General features: G+C 44.5%; 1 protein-coding gene and 1 pseudogene across 9 annotated transcripts in view; one reads left to right on the top strand and one right to left on the bottom strand.

The window, feature by feature from the left end:
• Positions 1 to 620: 620 nt before the first annotated feature.
• On the top strand, positions 621 to 22,193 carry LOC311105107 (glutathione peroxidase 3-like; annotated as a pseudogene). Its single transcript, XR_014615819.1, has 5 exons — positions 621 to 781; positions 6,033 to 6,183; positions 10,933 to 11,050; positions 11,890 to 11,989; positions 21,201 to 22,193. The product of XR_014615819.1 is annotated as a glutathione peroxidase 3-like (transcript).
• Positions 22,194 to 22,391: 198 nt separating this feature from the next.
• Positions 22,392 to 25,609, bottom strand: part of LOC311105100 (TNFAIP3-interacting protein 1-like) — a 42,540-nt gene continuing 39,322 nt past the window's right edge. For all 8 annotated transcript variants that reach the window (XM_084147105.1, XM_084147104.1, XM_084147109.1 and 5 more), the window contains exons 17-18: positions 24,881 to 24,977; positions 22,392 to 24,575 (exon numbers count right to left, since the gene is read on the bottom strand). In XM_084147105.1, coding sequence (XP_084003231.1) covers positions 24,511 to 24,575; positions 24,881 to 24,977 — 162 coding nt within the window. In that variant the 3' untranslated portion in view covers positions 22,392 to 24,510. The remainder of the gene's footprint in view (positions 24,576 to 24,880; positions 24,978 to 25,609) is intronic.

Genomic DNA, 25,609 nt, shown 5'->3' with positions numbered 1-25,609 from the left:
GCATCATATTGTAACTGTATGTGTGCACTGTGCAGTTATCTCTGCTACATCAAACATGATGATGATGATGATGATGATAGACATCAGATATGGATTAGAAGACAAAATACTAAAATAACTGCAGATGTGATTCTGTGAATAGTGTGTGGTGACTGACCTATCTAGATGTCTACTCTGTCAAAAGGCAGTACATTGTCAGTGTGTGGTGACTGACCTGTCTAGATGTCTACTCTGTCAAAAGGCAGTACATTGTCAGTGTGTGGTGACTGACCTGTCTAGATGTCTACTCTGTCAAAAGGCAGTACATTGTCAGTGTGTGGTGACTGACATGTCTAGATGTCTACTCTGTCAAAAGGCAGTACATTGTCAGTGTGTGGTGACTGACCTGTCTAGATGTCTACTCTGTCAAAAGGCAGTACATTGTCAGTGTGTGGTGACTGACCTGTCTAGATGTCTACTCTGTCAAAAGGCAGTCGTCAGCACTATAAAAGTGATAACAACACGAACCCCAGTGAGAGAAAAAAAAACTAATATTAGAGACTGAGCTCTGGATTTGTATTGGCTGAGAGTGAAGTGTGCGTCAGCTTGTTGTCATTGCGTGGAGAGGGAGGGATCACACTGGACAGATGATTAACTAGGTCCCAGGGGAAGGAAAAGGAGCGGACCTACACAGGTCCCTCTCACTGTGACGATGCGGGTCATGCAGGAGAGTCTGTGGGTCCTACCTCTGGTACTACTGGGGCTGTTAAAGCCATGGGCTGCAGGCGACTCACTCAGTCAGGTAATTCCTGCTGTAAATTGATTTAATATATTATATAGCCTAGTGATATTAGCATTGACACAATATAATTTCCTTTTGAAAATATGATTAGGAATACTAAATTGCGACATAGGCTAATATTTGACAGGTGGTACATTTGCTGTATCGGTTTGGTGTAGTAAATTATTATTCTGTTTATTTCACAATCCAGTGGTTGTTGTTAAATTGATTATTTCTATCTGGGGACAAAACTAAATATTTACCTATCCTTGGAGAGTCATGCGAACCATTACGCAAAACGCGCCTGTTATTGTACTATCATGGTAAGTGACACGTCGGGGTAATGGACGTTTCCAGAAAACCACTGGCCACCTGAGAATCGTTTGAAAAAACATCATCATCCGACAGATAAAATTAGGGCTGACCCCATTTAGTTGACTAGTTGGCCGACTGAGATTTGTTTTGTCAAGCAGTCACAATTTATTTTATATTTCATGGCACTTGAGACACCTACCTGTCTTGATTTGCGTCTGTCTCAGTGGACTAATCCATTGTGGATGGAACAGTCCATAAGACACACATGCCGCGAGGCTATTTGTCTTGGTAGCCAAGCAATTTGATAAAATTCATAAAATAAGTGAAATTGCGTTCGTTTCAAAATTGCATTGGTTTTCCATAAATGGCTACTCCTTTGGACCCGACACCGTTTGTGAGAGTATTCCTTAGGCCTACAGTAAGTCTATGTGTGAAGATAATGTGTATTGGGTATAAATTAAAAATGTTGAGTCAAAAAGGGGAGTGTGGCTAAGATGCACAATGTCTCTCTCCAGAATGCGCTCTCTCCCGCCATTTCGTGTGCATTAATTGTTTCATAACTTCATTGTGTGAATCTACAATGTTTTTTGGGTACCATAATTTCTGTTAATGCATTCGATATACACTACATGACCAAAAGTATGTGGACACCTGCTCGTCGAACATCTCATTCTAAAATCATGGGCATTAAAATGGAGTTGGTCCCCCCTTTGCTGCTATAACAGCCTCCACTCTTCTGGGAAGGCTTTCCACTAGATGTTGGAACATTGCTGCGGTGACTTACACTGATGTTGGACGATTAGGCCTGGATCGCAGTCGTTGTTCCAATTCAACGTTGTTCCAATTCATCCCAAAGCTTGGCATTGCGCATGGTGATCTTAGGCTTGTGTGCGGCTGCTCGGCCATGGAAACCCATTTCATGAAGCTCCCGACAAACAGGTCTTGTGCTTACGTTTGGAAGTTTTGGTAGTGAGTGTTGCAACCAAGGACAGACCATTTTTATGCACTTCCGCACTCTGCGGTCCCGTTCTGGTAGCTTGTGTGGCCTACCACTTTGCGGCTGAGCCGTTGTTGCTCCTAGACGTTTCCACTTCACAATAACAGCACTTACAGTTGACCGAGGCAGCTCTAGCGAGGCAGAAATTTGACGAACTGACTTGTTGGAAAGGTGGAATCGTATGACGGTGCCACGTTGAAAGTCACTGAGCTCTTCAGTAAGGGCCATTCTACTGCCAATGTTTGTCTATGGAGATTGCATGGCTGTGTGCATTTATTTTTTACACCTGTCAGCAACGGGTGTGGCTGAAATAGCCGAATCTACTAATTTGAAGAGGTGTCCACATACTTTTGTATATGTAGTGTATATTACAGTAATTTACCATTATCATTGTCGGAGTGGAAACGTTGTTTGAAGAGATCACAACCTGCTACACTTGTGAGAAACAAGTTTTGGTTTATTTCATTCCATTTATGAGTTTTGTTTGGAGCGCTCCTGTCAATATTGAGTAAGGATGTGCACCTGATTACACATAGAATGAAGAATGGCGCCGGAGGGGTTGGCTGCCGTTTTTTACGGGCTCCTAACCAAATGTGCTATTTTGTGTGTTTTTTTTCTCGCATCGTTTGTAACTTATTTTGTACATAATGTTGACGCTACCGTCTCTTATGACCGAAAAATAGCTTCTGGATATCAGAACAGCGATTACTCACCTCGAACTGGACAAAGATTCTTTAATCAGTCGGACGCAAAGGATATAATGTTGCTCCCAGACAAGGCCCAAATCCCTGTCATTCGCATGAAGAAAATAAGGAAATACAGGAGGCGCAGACCAGGGTGCCTTGTGAGAATTTGTTTCGGCGAGTGGGTAACCCGCCTCTACTATCCGTTCTATTAGCCAATGTGCAATCACTGGAGAATAAACTGGATGAGCTCCGTTCGAGACTATCCTACCAACGGGACATTAAACACTGTAATATCTTATGTTACACCGAGTCGTGGCTGAACGACGACACGGATAATATACAGTTGGCTGGGTTTTCCATGCATCGGCAGGACAGAACAGCTACGTCTGATAAGACGAGGGGTGGGGGTGGGTGTCTATTTGTCAATAACAGCTGGTGCGCGATGTCTAATATTAAGGTAGTCTTGAGGTATTGCTCGCCTGAGGTAGAGTACCTCATGATAAACTGTAGACCCACTATCTACCAAGAGAGTTTTCATCTATATTTTTCGTAGCAGTCTATTTACCACCACAAACCAACGCTGGCACTAAGACCGCACTCAACGAGCTGTATGAGGCCATAAGCAAACAAGAAAATTGTATTCTTATTCCAGAAACGGCGCCCCTAGTGGCCGGGGACTTTAATGCAGGCAAACTTAAATCTGTTTTACCTAATTTCTACCAGCATGTCATGTGCAACCAGAGGGAAAAAACTCTTGACCACCTTTACTCACACACACAGAGATGCGTACAAAGCTCTCCCTCGCCCTCCATTTGGAAAATCAGACCATAATTCTATTCTCCTGATTCCTGCTTACAAGCAAAAACTAAAGCATGAAGACCAGTGACTCGCTCAATACAGAAGTGGTCAGATGACACGAATGCTACGCTACAGGACTGTTTTGATAGCACAGACAGGAATATGTTCCGGGATTCATCCAATGGCATTGAGGAGTATATCACCTCAGTCACCGGCTTCATCAATAAGTGCATCGACGATGTCGTCCCCACAGTGACCGTACATACATATCCCAACCAGAAGCCATGGATTACAGGCAATATCCGCACCGAGCTAAAGGCCGCGAACTGCCCAGTGATGCGAGCCTACCAGATGGGCTAAATTACTTTTTGTGCTCGCTTCGAGGCAAGCAACACTGAAGCATGCATGAGAGCACCAGCTGTTCCAGACGACTGTGTGATCACGCTCTCTGTAGCCGATGTGAGCAAGACCTTTAAACAGGTTAACATTCACAAGGCCGCGGGGCCAGACGGATTACCAGGATATGTATTCAGAGCATTCGCAGACCAACTGGCAAGTGTCTTCACTGACATTTTCAACCTCTCCCTAACCGAGTCTGTAATACCTACATGTTTTAAGCAGACCACCATAGTCCCTGTGCCCAAGAAAGCGAAGTTAACCTGCCTAAATGACTACCGCCCCATAGCACTCATGTCGGTAGCCGTGAAATGCTTTGAAAGGCTGGTCATGGCCCACATCAATACCACCATCCCAGAAACCATAGACCCACTCCTATTCGCATACCGCCCCAACACATCCACAGATTATACAATCTCAATCGCACACCACACTGCCCTTTCCCACCTGGACAAAATGAACACCTATGTGAGAATGCAATTCATTGACTACAGCTCAGCGTTCAACACCATAGTACCCACAAAGCTCATCACTAAGCTAAGGACCCTGGGACTAAACACCTCCCTCTGCAACTGGATCACCAACAAACTATAATGGTTCAAACACACCAAGAAAGTCATGAAGAGGGTACGACAAGGCCTTTTCCCCCTCAGGAGACTGAAAAGATTTGGCATGGGTCCCCAAGTCCTCAAAAAGTTATACAGCTGCGCCATCAAGAGCATCCTGACCAGTTGCATCACCGCCTGGTATGGCAACTGCTCGGCATCCGACCGTAAGACTCCGGTCACCCAAGTCATAGACTGTTCTCTCTGCTACCGCACGGAAGCGGTACCGGAGCGCCAAGTCTAGGTCCAAAAGGCTCCTTAACAGCTTACACCCCCAAGCCATAAGACTGCTGAACAATTAATCAAATGGCCACCCAGACTATTTGCATTGACCCCCCCCCCCCCCTTGTTTTTATACTGCTGCTACTCACTGTTTATTATCTATGCATAGTCACTTTTAATGCAATTGAAGAACATGAACAAACCTCCATGCTTAGCCAATGTGATTTATAGGATATTTATTTTTAATCAGGATATTTTCTACTTGCAATGTTTTTATTTGTTGGCTTTATGTAGGCTTTTTACCTAGTTGGCAATAGATCACAAATACGTTATTATCATTTAAATGAAAATGTTCATATGAAAATCATAACTGGCACCCAATGCAGATCAGTAGAAATGGTGAGATAAATTGTAAATTGGCACTCCACATGAAAAAGGTTGCCAACCCCTGGTGTAGCCTGTCTTCAGGAGCATATTGGCAGGCCGCGGGAGAATGAGGGTTGGGAATATTTTTTTCTTCTTCTGGTTATCTTGATATCTGGCTCCCTCTTGAGTCATTCGTGTGTTAATTATTTAATCAAACGTGCTTAAAGCACGCGTCAAACTTATTCCATCGAGGGCCAAGTGTATGCGGGCTTTCGGTCTTCCCTTGTAGTTGATTGATAAATGAAGGTCACTGATTAGTAAGGAGATCCCCTCACCTGGTTTTCTTAATTGAAAGGAAAAACCAAAAAACAGCAGGGACTAGGCCCTCCATGGAATGAGTTTGACACCCCTGGCTTAAAGCATCAGACAAGCTCAGTGCATATAGTTGATTTTATTAAAACACATAGTGTGTGTCTATATATATGGAAAAATCAATTGGTCGAAAGAACAGATGACTCTCGGTTGACCAAGATGTATTTTAGTCGGGGACAGCCCTAGACAGATAAATACACATTATTTATTATGTAAAACAAGTAGAATACTAGTGGTTACATTCTTGGTCAATTAGACTAGAGGGGCAGACATCACTATTGGATGTCATTGTTTAGTTTCGATTTTTGTTGAAGATTGAAAACTGGTTCTATGTGCATTTGGCCTATTTTCTAAGACTAACAGCTGATAGCACCACAAGAAAGGATATACATAAATAAACTCTCTTCAGGGAAAATGGCTATACAGCAGAGAATATTCATAACCTGTTTAAATGTGTGTATGTGTGTGTGTGTGTGTGTGTGTGTGTGTGTGTGTGTGTGTGTGTTGATCCTCAGGTGTGTGACCCATCCAAAGATGGCACCATCTATAACTACAAAGCTAAGACTCTGAATGGGAGTCGTTCTGTCTCCCTCAGTGACTACATGGGGAAGACCGTCCTCTTCGTCAACGTAGCCACTTACTGAGGACTCACCTTCCAGTACCTGGGTAAGATTGTCTGGCTTAAGACGAATAGTATAACAATTTGACTAACAGTTGAGTTCGCTAACAGTAGGCTAACCGGTATGGTACAGAAACGGTATGAAAATCTGGATAATGACCAACCCTACCCACGCTTAGTTTATTACCAAAACTGATTCACTGTAAATACCTCTTACAATGAGCAGGTCCGTACATAGACTAACAGGCTTGACTGACCTGAGGCCTAGATTCAATCAGATCAAGCGTTAACCGGCGACAGCCGACACCCGTATAGCGGATGTTTTGGCGGTGTTGGAGGTGGAACTGCGTTGGAGCTGTCCAATCGGGTGAGCAGCTGCTCTTGTGATCATTGTCACGACGCCACACTCGCCCCACTTTAGTTTGAAGTCAGAAGGAGAAAGTGTAGGTTATATAGAAACAATGATGCTCAAATTGAAAACCATTCAACAAAATAATGAGGATTTCTATCAGCTTAATCGAGGTGTAGATTACATCTCACATTACAGTGTTGGAGCTTGTAAACAAAGGCTGTTAATGCGACTCCGTGCAGCCAATGGCAATGTCTGATTTTAGGTATAACGCCAGGAGTCGCTTGTGGATTTTACAGCGCTAACACTGTTCCAACTCCGAAACGCCAAAACAACCGCAATGGATCCTATGAATGGAGCCCTTAGAGCAGTCTGCAACAAAGAGAAAGAGGCTAGGCCATACAGTGGGGAACTGCTGTAACACCATGTAATAGGGCTGGTAGGACTGTAATAGGGCTGGTAGGACTGTAATAGGGCTGGTAGGGCTGTAATAGGGCTGGTAGGACTGTAATAGGGCTGGTAGGACTGTAATAGGGCTGGTAGGGCTGTAATAGGGCTGGTAGGACTGTAATAGGGCTGGTAGGGCTGTAACACCATGTAATAGGGCTGGTAGGGCTGTAACACCATGTAATAGGGCTGGTAGGGCTGTAATAGGGCTGGTAGGGCTGTAACACCATGTAATAGGGCTGGTAGGGCTGTAACACCATGTAATAGGGCTGGTAGGGCTGTAACGCCATGTAATAGGGCTGGTAGGGCTGTAACACCATGTAATAGGGCTGGTAGGGCTGTAACACCATGTGGTAGGGCTGGTAGGGCTGTAACACCATGTAATAGGGCTGGTAGGGCTGTAACACCATGTAATAGGGCTGGTAGGGCTGTAACACCATGTAATAGGGCTGGTAGGGCTGTAACACCATGTAATAGGGCTGGTAGGACTGTAATAGGGCTGGTAGGACTGTAATAGGGCTGGTAGGACTGTAATAGGGCTGGTAGGGCTGTAATAGGGCTGGTAGGACTGTAATAGGGCTGGTAGGACTGTAATAGGGCTGGTAGGGCTGTAATAGGGCTGGTAGGACTGTAATAGGGCTGGTAGGGCTGTAATAGGGCTGGTAGGACTGTAATAGGGCTGGTAGGACTGTAATAGGGCTGGTAGGGCTGTAATAGGGCTGGTAGGACTGTAATAGGGCTGGTAGGGCTGTAACACCATGTAATAGGGCTGGTAGGACTGTAATAGGGCTGGTAGGACTGTAATAGGGCTGGTAGGACTGTAATAGGGCTGGTAGGGCTGTAATAGGGCTGGTAGGGCTGTAACACCATGTAATAGGGCTGGTAGGGCTGTAACACCATGTAATAGGGCTGGTAGGGCTGTAATAGGGCTGGTAGGGCTGTAACACCATGTAATAGGGCTGGTAGGGCTGTAACACCATGTAATAGGGCTGGTAGGGCTGTAACGCCATGTAATAGGGCTGGTAGGGCTGTAACACCATGTAATAGGGCTGGTAGGGCTGTAACACCATGTGGTAGGGCTGGTAGGGCTGTAACACCATGTAATAGGGCTGGTAGGGCTGTAACACCATGTAATAGGGCTGGTAGGGCTGTAACACCATGTAATAGGGCTGGTAGGGCTGTAACACCATGTAATAGGGCTGGTAGGGCTGTAATAGGGCTGGTAGGACTGTAATAGGGCTGGTAGGACTGTAACACCATGTAATAGGGCTGGTAGGGCTGTAACACCATGTAATAGGGCTGGTAGGGCTGTAATAGGGCTGGTAGGGCTGTAATAGGGCTGGTAGGGCTGTAATAGGGCTGGTAGGGCTGGTAGGGCTGTAATAGGGCTTGTAGGGCTGTAATAGGGCTGGTAGGGCTGTAATAGGGCTGGTAGGGCTGGTAGGGCTGTAATAGGGCTGGTAGGGCTGGTAGGGCTGGTAGGGCTGTAATAGGGCTGGTAGGGCTGGTAGGGCTGGTAGGGCTGTAATAGGGCTGGTAGGGCTGTAATAGGGCTGGTAGGGCTGGTAGGGCTGTAATAGGGCTGGTAGGGCTGGTAGGGCTGTAATAGGGCTGGTAGGGCTGGTAGGGCTGTAATAGGGCTGGTAGGGCTGGTAGGGCTGGTAGGGCTGTAATAGGGCTGGTAGGGCTGGTAGGGCTGGTAGGGATGTAATAGGGCTGGTAGGGCTGTAATAGGGCTGGTAGGGCTGGTAGGGCTGTGGTAGGGCTGGTAGGGCTGTAATAGGGCTGGTAGGGCTGTAATAGGGCTGGTAGGGCTGGTAGGGCTGGTAGGGCTGGTAGGGCTGTAATAGGGCTGGTAGGGCTGGTAGGGCTGTAATAGGGCTGGTAGGGCTGTAATAGGGATGGTAGGGCTGTAATAGGGCTGGTAGGGCTGTAATAGGGCTGGTAGGGCTGTAATAGGGCTGGTAGGGCTGGTAGGGCTGTAATAGGGCTGGTAGGGCTGTAATAGGGCTGGTAGGGCTGTAATAGGGCTGGTAGGGCTGGTAGGGCTGTAATAGGGCTGGTAGGGCTGGTAGGGCTGTAATAGGGCTGGTAGGGCTGTAATAGGGCTGGTAGGGCTGTAATAGGGCTGGTAGGGCTGTAATAGGGCTGGTAGGGCTGTAATAGGGCTGGTAGGGCTGGTAGGGCTGGTAGGGCTGTAATAGGGCTGGTAGGGCTGTAATAGGGCTGGTAGGGCTGTAATAGGGCTGGTAGGGCTGTAATAGGGCTGGTAGGGCTGTAATAGGGCTGGTAGGGCTGTAATAGGGCTGGTAGGGCTGGTAGGGCTGGTAGGGCTGTAATAGGGCTGGTAGGGCTGGTAGGGCTGGTAGGGCTGTAATAGGGCTGGTAGGGCTGTAATAGGGCTGGTAGGGCTGTAATAGGGCTGGTAGGGCTGTAATAGGGCTGGTAGGGCTGTAATAGGGCTGGTAGGGCTGGTAGGGCTGGTAGGGCTGTAATAGGGCTGGTAGGGCTGTAATAGGGCTGGTAGGGCTGGTAGGGCTGTAATAGGGCTGGTAGGGCTGTAATAGGGCTGGTAGGGCTGTAATAGGGCTGGTAGGGCTGTAATAGGGCTGGTAGGGCTGGTAGGGCTGGTAGGGCTGTAATAGGGCTGGTAGGGCTGTAATAGGGCTGGTAGGGCTGGTAGGGCTGTAATAGGGCTGGTAGGGCTGGTAGGGCTGGTAGGGCTGTAATAGGGCTGGTAGGGCTGTAATAGGGCTGGTAGGGCTGGTAGGGCTGGTAGGGCTGTAATAGGGCTGGTAGGGCTGGTAGGGCTGGTAGGGATGTAATAGGGCTGGTAGGGCTGTAATAGGGCTGGTAGGGCTGGTAGGGCTGTGGTAGGGCTGGTAGGGCTGTAATAGGGCTGGTAGGGCTGTAATAGGGCTGGTAGGGCTGGTAGGGCTGGTAGGGCTGTAATAGGGCTGGTAGGGCTGGTAGGGCTGTAATAGGGCTGGTAGGGCTGTAATAGGGCTGGTAGGGCTGTAATAGGGCTGGTAGGGCTGTAATAGGGCTGGTAGGGCTGTAATAGGGCTGGTAGGGCTGGTAGGGCTGGTAGGGCTGTAATAGGGCTGGTAGGGCTGTAATAGGGCTGGTAGGGCTGGTAGGGCTGGTAGGGCTGGTAGGGCTGTAATAGGGCTGGTAGGGCTGGTAGGGCTGTAATAGGGCTGGTAGGGCTGTAATAGGGCTGGTAGGGCTGTAATAGGGCTGGTAGGGCTGTAATAGGGCTGGTAGGGCTGTAATAGGGCTGGTAGGGCTGGTAGGGCTGGTAGGGCTGTAATAGGGCTGGTAGGGCTGTAATAGGGCTGGTAGGGCTGTAATAGGGCTGGTAGGGCTGTAATAGGGCTGGTAGGGCTGTAATAGGGCTGGTAGGGCTGTAATAGGGCTGGTAGGGCTGTAATAGGGCTGGTAGGGCTGTAATAGGGCTGGTAGGGCTGGTAGGGCTGTAATAGGGCTGGTAGGGCTGTAATAGGGCTGGTAGGGCTGTAATAGGGCTGGTAGGGCTGTAATAGGGCTGGTAGGGCTGTAATAGGGCTGGTAGGGCTGTAATAGGGCTGGTAGGGCTGTAATAGGGCTGGTAGGGCTGGTAGGGCTGTAATAGGGCTGGTAGGGCTGTAATAGGGCTGGTAGGGCTGGTAGGGCTGGTAGGGCTGTAATAGGGCTGGTAGGGCTGGTAGGGCTGGTAGGGATGGTAGGGCTGGTAGGGCTGGTAGGGCTGTAACACCATGTGACCAGATCAGGAAAAACTGTAGCATGTGCCCTACTTAATGTATGTTGTTGTTTTGAAATCTTATTTTGACCTCAAGTTACCCAAGGGTTTATGGGATTGATCTTGCTGTTGTGTTATCTTTCTATTATAAAACCTTTAATCCAACTGTGTGTGTGTGTGTGTGTGTGTGTGTGTGTGTGTGTGTGTGTGTGTGTGTGTGTGTGTGTGTGTGTGTGTGTGTGTGTGTGATCTAATCAGAGTTGAATGCACTACATGAGGAGATGAAGGATTATGGGTTCACCATTCTCGGGTTCCCCTCCAATCAGTTTGGAAAACAGGAGCCAGGAGAGAATCATGAGATTCTGGCCACTCTAAAGTAAGTATTGTTTGTCTCAGAGACCAGTTAACAACTGAACAGTCATTAAAATACATATAAAGTGGTGTAATGTAATGATATGCATTACATTACCAACGTTTTTATTATAAAGTGGTGTAATGTATATGATATACATTACCAATGTTTTTTATTATAAAGTGGTGTAATGTATATGATAAATAAACCTGAAACCATGAAACTAATGCAAGGGTCCTGCATGCCTGAATGCAGGCAACAAGACCGCAATAAAGACAAATCCTCTTGTCAATCAACAGAGCTTCATTTAGTTTTGGGAAAAACCTTCCAGGATTGGGAGATCAGTTTCTGAGAAGCGATATACAAATCCGTAAGATGTAGCCCACTCTGAGAAGTATATAACATTCCTATGTTATCTGGTCCCCCCTAACCCACCCTCTACTCCTGGCCAGTTTAAAGGAAAGCTTAAACCCCATGTACACTAGAATAGAAACCATGGTTTCACCAGCATCTGCCTTCAGTATATTTGGGTTTTATAACCTGGGTTGTTAACCCCTGGTAAAAGCAGAGTTTGTATGTATATGAGGCTTAAGAGTGTTGTGTTTCATGTTGTGGTTTGTGTTCGTGTCATATAGTCCTATCTGTCTAGGGCAATAGCTTAGTGAGTGAGGTCTGTTAAGTTCTCAAAAGCATGTCTAGGCCATGCCACTGTCCCAAATGGCACCCTATTTCCTAAATAGTGCACTACTTTTGACCAGAGCCTTATGGGGCCTTGTCAAAAGTAGCGCACTATATAGGGAATAGGGTACCATTTGGGAAGCAGCCCAGTGATAAGCGTCTCTCTCTCTCTCCTTGGGTTCCAGGCATGTCCGACCAGGAAATGGATTTGTTCCAAACTTCCTGCTATTCGAGAGGGGGGATGTGAACGGAGACACAGAACAAGGAGTCTACACTTTCCTCAAAGTAAGCAAGTGATTAGGGTTGCAAAAATCTGGAAACGCACCCAATATTCCCAGATTTTACAGAAATCCTGGTTAGTAGATTTCTGGAATCATGAGGGAATAGGCAAGAAATCTGAACACCTCCAACCAGGACTTCTGGAAAACTGGAACATTTTGGGAAAGTTACCAGAATTCTGCCATCCTACAAGTGATTCATTGTTATCATCCGAGTGTACAGCGGGTCAATAACACTTTGTGGGTGACTTACTTCCCACTATAATCCTGACTGAATTCTTGGACAGATACTGTGGAAGTATCCCCTGTAGCTCAGTTGGTAGAGCATGGTGCTTGCAACGCCAGGGTTGTGGGTTTGTTGCCCACGGGGGGCCAGTATGAAAATGTATGCACTCACTAACTGTAAGTCGCTCTGGATAAGAGTGTCTGCTAAATGACTAAAATGTAAATGTAAAATGTAAGTGACAGCTGGCAAAATCACCCTGTAACACATTTGCAACTGGGTTACACAGAGTGAGAATTATACCGTGACCGTGACATTCGGGAGGACTGTTGGGTCACATGTTTTTAATAGGCCTAACAGTAAAGACATGTATCACCTTTTAATGTTCCATGAACACAACCAGTCATGATGTTTTCATCTGGTTGTCAAACAAATCACTTCAGAAAGTAGGCTACGTGCTGCTGGGCGTATTTGTCCACTCCAAAATAATTCCAGCATCCAAACAGTGCACTGTGCATCCGCCATTTGATGAATGGAAAGCGACATCTGTTAGAAACAGGGTCATTAGTATTTATTATGGATCCCCATTAGTTCCTGCCAAGGCAGCAGCTTCTCTTCCTGGGGTTTATTATGGATCCCCATTAGTTCCTGCCAAGGCAGCAGCTACTCTTCCTGGGGTTTATTATGGATCCCCATTAGTTCCTGCCAAGGCAGCAGCTACTCTTCCTGGGGTTTATTATGGATCCCTATTAGTTCCTGCCAAGGCAGCAGCTACTCTTCCTGGGGTTTATTATGGATCCCCATTAGTTCCTGCCAAGGCAGCAGCTACTCTTCCTGGGGTTTGTTATGGATCCCTATTAGTTCCTGCCAAGGCAGCAGCTACTCTTCCTGGGGTTTATTATGGATCCCCATTAGTTCCTGCCAAGGCAGCAGTTACTCTTCCTGGGGTCCAGCAACATTAAGGCAGTTATATGCAATTTAATATATTAACACTTTACCCAATACATATCACATATCTACAATACAGCATCCATGTGTACAAAAAAAAATATTTGATCCCCTGCTGATTTTGTACGTTTGCCCACTGACAAAGAAATTATCAGTCTATAATTTTACTTATTTCCCTCATTAAAATGCAAATCAATTAATAACATTTTTGACATGCGTTTTTCTGGATTTTGTTGTTGTTATTCTGTCTCTCACTGTTCAAATAAACCTACCATTAAAATTATAGACTGATCGTTTCTTTGTCAGTGGGCAAACGTACAAAATCAGCAGGGGATCAAATACTTTTTCCCCCTCACTGTACATATGTGTAGAGTAAGTGTCTTATCATGTGTGTCTGTACCTGTGTGTGTCTCTTCACAGTCCCCGCTGTTCCATAAGGTGGATTTTTATGTTTTTTACATCTGATTCCACTGCTTGCATCAGTTACTTGACGTGGAATAGAGTTGTGGCCATGGTTCTATGTAGTACTGTGCGCCTCCCATAGTCTGTTCTGGACTTGGGGACTGTGAAGAGACCTCTGGTGGCATGTATTGTGGAGTATACATGGGTGTCCAAGCTGTGTGCTAGTAGTTAAAACAGACAGCTCGGTACATTTAGCTTGTCAACACTTCTTACAAAAAGAAGTAGTGATGAAGTCAATCTCTCCTCCACTTTGAGCCATGAGAGATTGACATGCATGTCATTAATGTTAGCTCTCCGTGTACTTTTAAGGGCCAGCCGTGCTGCCCTGTTCTAAGCCAATTGTAATTTTCCTGTCCATCTTTGTGGCACCTGACCACACGACTGAACAGTAGTCCAGGTGCAATAAAACTAGAGCCTGTAGGACCTGCCTTGTTGATACTGTTGTTAGGAAGGCAGAGCAGCGCTTAAGGATTATGGACAGACTTCTGTAATGACATTCAGCGGTTGTCATTAGGCTTACTACAGTGGGTGTGTTCATGGGTGCCAAGGGAAGCTTCACCAAACATGTGAACAAGAGAAAAAGTGTCAGAGCGAGCGAAACCGCGCCCCTTTATCTCAGTATTTGTAGCCCATGTATCTGATGCTGTCTGGCCAGAAAGAGTATGACATGGGATCCTTACTGGACCTCCAGTAAAATCCTTATGAGGACAACACAACCTGCCCAACCCTAGTTCCAACCATGCCTTCTAGAACTGGACAACACAACCTGCCCAACCCTAGTTCTAACCATGCCTTCTAGAACTGGACAACACAACCTGCCCAACCCTAGTTCCAACCATGCCTTCTAGAACTGGACAACACAACCTGCCCAACCCTAGTTCTAACCATGCCTTCTAGAACTGGACAACACAACCTGCCCAACCCTAGTTCTAACCATGCCTTCTAGAACAGTTCTAACCCTAATACCCTGTCTTCTAGAACACTTCTAACCCTATAACCCTGTCTTCTAGAACAGTTCTAACCCTATAACCATGCCTTCTAGAACAGTTCTAACCCTATAACCCTGTCTTCTAGAACAGTTCTAACCCTATAACCATGCCTTCTAGAACAGTTCTAACCCTAATACCCTGTCTTCTAGAACACTTCTAACCCTATAACCCTGTCTTCTAGAACAGTTCTAACCCTATAACCATGCCTTCTAGAACAGTTCTAACCCTATAACCCTGTCTTCTAGAACAGTTCTAACCCTATAACCCTGTCTTCTAGAACAGTTCTAACCCTAATACCCTGTCTTCTAGAACAGTTCTAACCCTAATACCCTGTCTTCTAGAACAGTTCTAACCCTATAACCCTGTCTTCTAGAACAGTTCTAACCCTATAACCCTGTCTTCTAGAACAGTTCTAACCCTATAACCCTGTCTTCTAGAACAGTTCTAACCCTAATACCCTGTCTTCTAGAACAGTTCTAACCCTATAACCCTGTCTTCTAGAACAGTTCTAACCCTATAACCCTGTCTTCTAGAACAGTTCTAACCCTAATACCCTGTCTTCTAGAACAGTTCTAACCCTAATACCCTGTCTTCTAGAACAGTTCTAACACTAATACCCTGTCTTCTAGAACAGTTCTAACCCTATAACCCTGTCTTCTAGAACAGTTCTAACCTTGTCTTCTAGAACAGTTCTAACCCTATAACCCTGTCTTCTAGAACAGTTCTAACCCTATAACCCTGTCTTCTAGAACAGTTCTAACCCTAATACCCTGTCTTCTAGAACAGTTCTAACCCTATAACCCTGTCTTCTATAACAGTTCTAACCCTATAACCCTGTATTCTAGAACAGTTCTAACCCTAATACCCTGTCTTCTAGAACAGTTCTAACCCTATAACCCTGTCTTCTAGAACAGTTCTAACCCTATAACCCTGTCTTCTAGAACAGTTCTAACCCTAATACCCTGTCTTCTAGAACAGTTCTAACCCTATAACCCTGTCTTCTAGAACAGTTCTAACCCTATAACCCTGTATTCTAGAACAGTTCTAACCCTAATACCCTGTATTCTAGAACAGTTCTAACCCTATAACCCTGTCTTCTAGAACAGTTCTAACCCTATAACCCTGTATTCTAGAACAGTTCTAACCCTAATACCCTGTCTTCTAGAACAGTTCTAACCCTATAACCCTGTCTTCTAGAACAGTTCTAACCCTATAACCCTGTCTTCTAGAACAGTTCTAACCCTATAACCCTGTATTCTAGAACAGTTCTAACCCTATAACCCTGTCTTCTAGAACAGTTCTAACCCTATAACCCTGTCTTCTATAACAGTTCTAACCCTATAACCCTGTATTCTAGAACAGTTCTAACCCTAATACCCTGTATTCTAGAACAGTTCTAACCCTATAACCCTGTCTTCTAGAACAGTTCTAACCCTATAACCCTGTATTCTAGAACAGTTCTAACCCTATAACCCTGTCTTCTAGAACAGTTCTAACCCTATAACCCTGTCTTCTAGAACAGTTCTAACCCTAATACCCTGTATTCTAGAACAGTTCTAACCCTATAACCCTGTCTTCTAGAACAGTTCTAACCCTATAACCCTGTCTTCTAGAACAGTTCTAACCCTATAACCCTGTATTCTAGAACAGTTCTAACCCTATAACCCTGTCTTCTAGAACAGTTCTAACCCTATAACCCTGTCTTCTAGAACAGTTCTAACCCTATAACCCTGTCTTCTAGAACAGTTCTAACCCTATAACCCTGTCTTCTATAACAGTTCTAACCCTATAACCCTGTATTCTAGAACAGTTCTAACCCTATAACCCTGTCTTCTAGAACAGTTCTAACCCTATAACCCTGTCTTCTAGAACAGTTCTAACCCTAATACCCTGTCTTCTAGAACAGTTCTAACCCTAATACCCTGTATTCTAGAACAGTTCTAACCCTATAACCCTGTCTTCTAGAACAGTTCTAACCCTATAACCCTGTCTTCTAGAACAGTTCTAACCCTATAACCCTGTATTCTAGAACAGTTCTAACCCTATAACCCTGTCTTCTAGAACAGTTCTAACCCTATAACCCTGTCTTCTAGAACAGTTCTAACCCTATAACCCTGTCTTCTTTAACAGTCCTAACCCTATAACCCTGTATTCTAGAACAGTTCTAACCCTAATACCCTGTCTTCTAGAACAGTTCTAACCCTATAACCCTGTCTTCTAGAACAGTTCTAACCCTATAACCCTGTATTCTAGAACAGTTCTAACCCTATAACCCTGTCTTCTAGAACAGTTCTAACCCTATAACCCTGTCTTCTAGAACAGTTCTAACCCTAATACCCTGTCTTCTAGAACAGTTCTAACCCTATAACCCTGTATTCTAGAACAGTTCTAACCCTATAGCCCTGTCTTCTAGAACAGTTCTAACCCTATAACCCTGTCTTCTAGAACAGTTCTAACCCTATAACCCTGTATTCTAGAACAGTTCTAACCCTATAACCCTGTCTTCTAGAACAGTTCTAACCCTATAACCCTGTCTTCTATAACAGTTCTAACCCTATAACCCTGTATTCTAGAACAGTTCTAACCCTAATACCCTGTCTTCTAGAACAGTTCTAACCCTATAACCCTGTCTTCTAGAACAGTTCTAACCCTATAACCCTGTCTTCTAGAACAGTTCTAACCCTATAACCCTGTCTTCTTGAACAGTTCTAACCCTATAACCCTGTCTTCTAGAACAGTTCTAACCCTAATACCCTGTCTTCTAGAACAGTTCTAACCCTATAACCCTGTATTCTAGAACAGTTCTAACCCTAACCCTGTATTCTAGAACAGTTCTAACCCTATAACCCTGTCTTCTAGAACAGTTCTAACCCTATAACCCTGTCTTCTAGAACAGTTCTAACCCTATAGCCCTGTCTTCTAGAACAGTTCTAACCCTATAACCCTGTCTTCTAGAACAGTTCTAACCCTATAACCCTGTCTTCTAGAACTGTTCTAACCCTATAACCCTGTATTCTAGAACAGTTCTAACCCTATAACCCTGTATTCTAGAACAGTTCTAACCCTATAACCCTGTCTTCTAGAACTGTTCTAACCCTATAACCCTGTATTCTAGAACAGTTCTAACCCTATAACCCTGTCTTCTAGAACAGTTCTAACCCTATAACCCTGTCTTCTAGAACAGTTCTAACCCTATAACCCTGTCTTCTAGAACAGTTCTAACCCTATAACCCTGTCTTCTAGAACAGTTCTAACCCTATATTCTAGAACAGTTCTAACCCTATAATAGGAGTGGGCGATATACCGGTTTGATAGTAAAAACCGGTATTGTGCCGCGCCATGATATGGATTTAGCAATATCATGGATACCGCGATTTATTCAGAATTCATAAATTCGAATTTTGCATCAATATTTTTTTGTTCCAAATTTCAACTGAGTGATAGTACTAAGTAGCTACATCTTTTTTTTTTTTTTTTTTATCCAACCTTTCTTGGTTCTTACGAATAAAAGAATGTATGTTAATATGTTGACCTATTTTTATGAGCGCACGTCGCATGCACTTGTTGCACGCATGTAGTGCTAGCAACAAAGAAGTGTGCAGGCAGCTGCAGTTAGGAGGCAGGTTAACTATTGGGGGAAAACTTTACAATCCAGGATGAGCGAAAACACAGAAATTGATGTTGCTCAAGAGCAGGAGGATAAATTGGTTAAGAAGAAAGGGGGCACCTCTGTTGTTTGGAACTGGTTTGGCTTTAAAATCTCCGACCCCGACCAAAACACTACCCTATGCAAGTTGTGTCGTCGTGTTGTCTTAGCAAAAGGTGGAAACACGACCAACCTGTTCAATCACTTAAAAAACATACATGTCCGTGAGTATGAACAATGCACCAGAATGCGTGAGACAGTAAGCCCAGGAGCTCGCCCGAAGACAAGCCAGACTCGCACTCAACAATCAATTATATCATCATTTGCTGCCGGTACTTGCTATGAGAAGACGAGCAAAAAATGGATAGACATCACAGCTGCGATTACAAATCACATAGCGAAGGACATGGTACCGATTCAAACTGTGGAGAAAGAGGGGTTCAGAAAGTTGATTCAAACTCTGGACCCAAGATATGAGATCCCGAGCCGCAAATATTTTAGCCAAAAATGCCTGCCACAGCTTTACACAGAATGCTGGGACAGAGTTTACAGTGAGATAAATAACATTCCATTCTTCTCCACTACTGCCGATCTATGGTCAAGTCGTACCACAGAACCTTATATAAGCCTCACAATCCATTACATAGACGGTGACTGGAAACTGAAAAGTAAGTGCCTACAGACGTCTTATTTCCCAGACGACCACACCGGGGAAATAATTGCAGGTGGGCTGAGGGACATACTGTCGTCCTGGGGATTAAAAGAGTCGCGTCAAGTTTGTATGACGACCGACAGCGGATCGAACATGATCAAGGCATTGCAGCTGAACAAGTGGGCAAACCTTGGATGTTTCGGACACAGGCTGCACAATGCTATTGGTAAGTTTCAGGACTGTAGCCTAGGCCTACCCTGTATGATGCTTATTATTAAGAAAAAATACAGCTCACATCAGCCATGTACCGTAGGCTAAATCTAAGCACATCAGATTTGTAAAATGTGTAACAGTTGAATGTAAATGCCGTAAATCCTCAAACAAAGATTAAAAGTTATATTGTATTGTGATTTCTATATAAAAATGCATTATTATTAATTATTATTGTATTGTGATTCGATTATTTTTCACCCTATTATTTTGATTTCTTATTCCCAATTTCCAGAGAGGAGTGTCCAAAACGCTCCCGGGCCACAGGGGTGTGCGATTTCCCGGGCCACAGGGGTTTGCAAAAAGGTGGTTAGCACGTTCTCATACAGCTGGAAAAAGCAGAAGGCCCTGATGACAGCACAGAATGAACTAAGCCTGCCCCTGCACAAGCTCATCACAGAATCTCCGACAAGGTGGGGATCTCGTCTGAAAATGATGGAAAGAGTCCTGGAGCAGGAAAAGGCCATTACACAGGTCCTGGCAGGGGACAAAAAGACACGGCACCTTGTACCTACCTGGCAAGACATCCAGGTCTTGGAATCAGTCACAGCAGCACTGAAGCCACTCCAGGACTTTACAGATGCCCTGTCAGGAGAAGCGTATGTGAGCGTGTCCTATTTGAAGCCTGTCATCAATCTGTTAAATGCAGAGGTTCTAAATCTGAGCAAGGACGATACAGAACTGACCAAAGAGATCAAGATCAAGGTTCTTGATTACTTGAATAACAAGTACACTGACCCTGCAACAGATGAGCTGCTCTCCATGGCTACCTTTCTAGATCCAAGGTTCAAGACCAGGTACATGTCCGCTGAGAAACTGGAGGACATTAAGGTATTTATTCATTTGTTCTTGTTTTATTGCTTCAAATGTAAAGCACTTTGGGCTGCATTTTATGTATGAAAGGTGCTATACAAATAAAGTTTAATTATTTTCATTTTTTAAGGTGAGAGCTGCCTCAGAGACCGAAGCCCTCCTGGTGGAGAACACAGCCCTGGGAAAATCGTCTCTTGCAGAGGATCACACTGACAGGGAGAAAGAAGCTTCCACTGCTCATCAATCAGGCAAGAAGCCCAAGAAGAGCCTTGGGAGCTTCTTTAAGCAGACCAGCAGTGCACCTGCCTCATGTTCAGAGAGGCAGATCATTGAGCAAGAGCTGAATAGCTACATTCTGGCAACGGCAGCAGACAGCGAGTCTGATCCTTTGGAGTGGTGGCGATTTCACGGATCTAATTTTCCACGTGTGAGTTGTCTGGCAAAGAAATACTTATGCATCCCTGCCACAAGTGCCCCCTCTGAGAGGGCATTCAGCACTGGGGGCAATGTGGTGACATGTCACAGGGCAGCACTAAAGCCAGAAACAGTCAACATGCTGGTATTCCTGGCACGGAACTTGTGAAGAAAGTTCTAGTGAAGATTTGTTGATATTGTTGATAATTGATGGTTGAGGCTTGAAAGGTTTAGTTTCAAACGGTTAGTTTTTTACATATCTACGGACCGTAGCCAAAACAAACACACGTATTTGAATTTGTAATTACCTTATTTTCTTTATCTCCTGTTATTTTTTATTTAATTTTACTTAATATCTAATTTATATATATATATATATATATATATAGGCCTACCTACCTCATGTTTACGGAATGCATGTTTGCACAATACAAATAAAAACTTTTCAGGTCCATACGGTCCAATGCCTCACTCTTTCTGGTTATATAAGGTTCAAATACATATTTTTCCTTAACTAATATAATTTAACCAAGAAGGGATATTAAAATGTGATTCATATTTTTTTACGTCATATATCGTGATATCATATCGATATCGTCTGGACAGTGGAAAATATCGTGATATGAATTTTAGCTCATATCGCCCACCCCTACCCTATAACCCTGTATTCTAGAACAGTTCTAACCCTATAACCCTGTATTCTAGAACAGTTCTAACCCTATAACCCTGTATTCTAGAACAGTTCTAACCCTATAACCCTGTCTTCTAGAACAGTTCTAACCCTATAACCTTGCCTTCTAGAACTCCTGCCCGCCGGTAGGCGACAGCTTTGGGAACCCCACCAACAGGCTGTTCTGGGAGCCCCTGAAAATGAACGACATCAAGTGGAACTTTGAGAAGTTCCTGGTCGGACCGGACGGGAAGCCCGTGATGAGGTGGTTCCCCCGGGTCCCAGTGTCCAAGGTTCGGGCGGACATCCTCAAATACTTCCGTCAACTCTTCTCCCAGTCCACCCAGCAGAACATCGACTAAGGCTTTACTGTGGATGCGTCCCAAATGGCACCCTATTCCCTATGTAGTGCACTACTGGAAATTCTCCAATTGACCTGGGCCCATAGGGCTCTGCTTAAAAGTAGTGCACTATATAGGGAATAGGCTGCCATTTGGGATGCAGCCTGTGTTGTCATCAGGGCTGGGGTCGATTCCATTTCAGTTGAGTAAATTCCTGAATTGAATTGGAATTCATCCCAACCCTAATAGGCTGAATTTGAACTTTCTACAAATTTATTAAATATATGAAAACACAGTGGACCGGTTGCCAGGGTCCAGATTAAGCCTCTTTCTGGACTAAAAAGCACTTTCAATGGAAATTCTCCACTTGAGCATGCTTTAATTTTATTCCAGGAGTAGGCTTAATCTGGATCAGATGTCGTACAACACGTTTTCCCATCCTTGTCAACAACCTCTGACAAACCATGTAATGTGTAGAGTCTAGACACCAGCTGAAAGAAGAAATGTAAATCAATTGAAATGAACGGTTGTCTGTGGTGGAACAGGGTAAGGGGGTTGCTGGTCATAAGGAGGTGGCATGTCGTATGAAGGCGAGGCTTGAAAACAGTGAGTCTGTGGTGCCAAGCCTGAGTCTAGGGTCCAGGCCAGTCCTTCAGTGCATTCGGGCTGGGCCTGGTAACCCTGGGAGCCCTGCTACCTCCTGGTCCTACTACCCAGATCAGACGCCTGTTACCCAACTGCTGCTGCCCGACTCATTCATGTCAATAAATCACGTCAATGCAACACGGGGCGTGGTGCCAACTTCTTCTTCCTGTAAACGATGATGCACTGTGGTATGTGTGGCCACTCAAATGCTTTCACAAAATGTCTAGGTCGACTTAAGGGCAACAATGGGTTGTCAGGAGGATCTGTTTTTTTTTAGTTGAAACAAAGACAACAAAAACTTTAAATGAAAATAACCACCAGAGTAAAATGCACGAAGACATTTAGGATATGTTTATTAAGCCAGTCAAATACAAAAAGTCTCATCACATCAGTAATGTCCTTTTGCCTACTGCAAAACTCCAGAACTACACACCAGAAAAAGACAACTGCCAGAGGAAAACAAAGCATTTCTTTCAAAGTGCAATTCAACTTCTCCATTCAACTATTGGACCATTCTGGAATCTAACGTCTTGAAAAAAAAAAAAAAAAAAGTTTGAGTTATTGGTTTGATTCAGAGGAGATACAGAACATTAGTTCACCACCAAACCAAATCACACATCAGGAGGATTGGAGCTCTAGGATAGTGATCAACCCCATAAACGCCAGACACTAGTGGAGATATCAAAGCATTGGCAAGGTATAAGCTAATGGTAATAACTCCACCTTTTGCCTGGAGTTAAGGTAAGGTACAGGGCTGGGCTGGGTTTGGAATTCAAGCGGGCTCTCGACGGTGTCACAGGGGTTCACAGGACTGTCGGATAGATACTGTAGACAGATAGGCGTTCGTATGGAGTCGCTGGTCTTAGAGGTGGATCGAGACCGAAGCCAAGCGGAGTCAGAAACGTGACCCAAACGGCACCCTATTCACTATATAGCGCACTACTTTTTGACCAGGGCCCGGGAGCTTCGGCCAAGAGTAGTGCACTATATTAGGGAATAGAGTGCCATTTAGGAAGCAGCCTTGTCTGGCTGAGGTGGATTATCACTGTGCTGTTACTGAGGTATTGCGGACTATGACACGGAGCCTTAGGGTTAGCCGAGTCTCACAGTTTTAAAATAAACTTCATTTCCTCGCCTCTGACTGATGCAAAAGGACATGACTGACAGGTTAAAGCAATATGATGGAGACCAATCATACCCTGTTAACTCGATTAGAAATTCACATTAAAAGCACATACAGATCCTACATTATACTGACTATGCTCTGCTAGCAGAGCGCTCAGGTAGGCTAACGTTTACAGCAACCAGAACAGGAATACACCCTACAGTAGTACTATCAACGGTCAACAGTAGGGAAGGAAAGGAAACCTATTGGGACTGCTGGCTACACTACGACCTATGACCCAATCCTCCAGACATATGACTGGACAGCCTTGGGGTAAATATGTTGAGGACTTGTCTACCTTAGGATGTGAATACATATTGGAATCGATGATCAAATAATTTTAACCAATTCAATCCAAAAAAAAAAAAAAAAGGGTGCTGCATTGAAATTACATTGTCATTTTTGGCCAATCAGGTGCTCTTGTGGAGGGTGTGTGTACGTGTATGTGTTACGAACATACGATGTCAATAGCTACAATATATTGGGAGTACACTAACGACATAGAAAGAACAGCATTACTAAAAGACAAGTGATTTACATTTAGTCAATGCAACCATCAAAACAGTAGATTATAAATAAATGATCAATAAAATCACCACAACCATGTTTTTTGGCATTACATACCAGCTAAATTCACTTCCCAAGTTTGATGTATTATAACAATCACTTTTTGAACAGTTACACTTGATGGTACAGTTCTAGAACACCAAATGGTACTGAAAAAAAATTCTCAGAAATGAAACATCCACGGTTACGATTTCTATGATTCCAATTCCAAGGCAATTTACCTATATAATTATATATCGTTGGAATGAATACAAGTAGTATTGGTTGTTATTGACATGGGGTGAATTGACCCCTTAACCCTACGAGTAACAAAACAGCTTTGTAAAAAGGTTACATCTTTGCAGTGGAACGATCGTCAATAGCCGATAATCACATGGGTATATTGTCTTAATATTAATATATTTGGATCATTTCAACCTATTACGCAGATGACTTCAGTTCCTGCATAGAATCATACGAAGCAGATATTAAATCTCCAAAAAAAAGAATGAGGTTAAAAAAAGAAACATATCTAAATAATAATATTCATGTAATATATTTCTGAATAGCGAAAACAGTGTTTGTTTCACAAGTAGGCTTATAAAAAGGCAAGTATAAACAACATTACAACAGGATATCTACAGTTCAGTAGGAAAATTATAGTTCAAATCACTAACTGATTTATGCTGCTACCACCCAGCTAGCCCCATGGTGAGGGAACGAGACAACGAACGGCGGAGGCCCTTAGTGCTTTCCAGGGTCAATATTCTGTCGCTCTCTTTTTCCAAACCCAGTTGCTGTGGACTGATCTATAGACAGAATAGAGGAAAAGGTTTAACCTCTCATTGATCACACAATCAGTCACTCAGAGAACAAAAGAAAAAGTGAGAGAGAGAGAGAGAGAGAGAGTGGGCAAGTGAAAGAGACCATTTGTGAATGGATGAGAGAGAGAGAAAAAAAATATGAATATTCTGGTAACTTTCCCAACCAGAAATCCTGGTTGGAGGATCCAGAATTTGCTGCTTATGCATCCTGATTCCGGGTGATCTTCCAACCAGGTTCTCCGGAAGTTTGCAACCCTTTTTTTTCGAGGCCATCTGTTGTGTCAGCGTACCCGTGTTCTCTGGAGGTGGTCTGGATCCGTCCCCTGCTCCTCCTCCGGGCACCCTGGACCCTTTGGGCTGGGGGACCGATGACTGCCACAGGAATCCCTGATTGACCCGAGCAGAACAGAACAGAACAGAGCAGAACAGAGCAGAACAGAACAGAGCAGAGCAGAACAGAGCAGAGCAGAACAGAGCAGAACAGAACAGAACAGAACAGAGCAGAGCAGAGCAGAGCAGAGCAGAACAGAGAGCACAACGTCAGTCAATCACATTTTATTCATATAGTCCTTTTTACACAAATGGTCACAAAGTGCTTTACGGTAACCCGGCCTAAGCTTCCAAAGAGCAAGTAGCTGTATAGTGACAAGGGGAAAAAGCTCCTCTGTCAGTAGCTATGATCTCGGAGTGGTGGCTAGGGGTCCATTAGGGATAGTGACAAGGGGAAAAAGCTCCTCTGTCAGTAGCTATGATCTCGGAGTGGTGGCTCGGGGTCCATTAGGGATAGTGACAAGGGGAAAAAGCTCCTCTGTCAGTAGCTATGATCTCGGAGTGGTGGCTAGGGGTCCATTAGGGATAGTGACAAGGGGAAAAAGCTCCTCTGTCAGTAGCTATGATCTCGGAGTGGTGGCTAGGGGTCCATTAGGGATAGTGACAAGGGGAAAAAGCTCCTCTGTCAGTAGCTATGATCTCGGAGTGGTGGCTAGGGGTCCATTAGGGATAGTGACAAGGGGAAAAAG

Source organism: Coregonus lavaretus, assembly GCF_964263955.1.
Source record: "Coregonus lavaretus genome assembly, chromosome: 29".
NCBI classification, from domain to species: Eukaryota; Metazoa; Chordata; class Actinopteri; order Salmoniformes; family Salmonidae; genus Coregonus; species Coregonus lavaretus.
The sequence above is the reverse complement of the archived record's forward strand: the minus strand, read 5'-3'. Positions and strand labels throughout refer to the sequence as shown.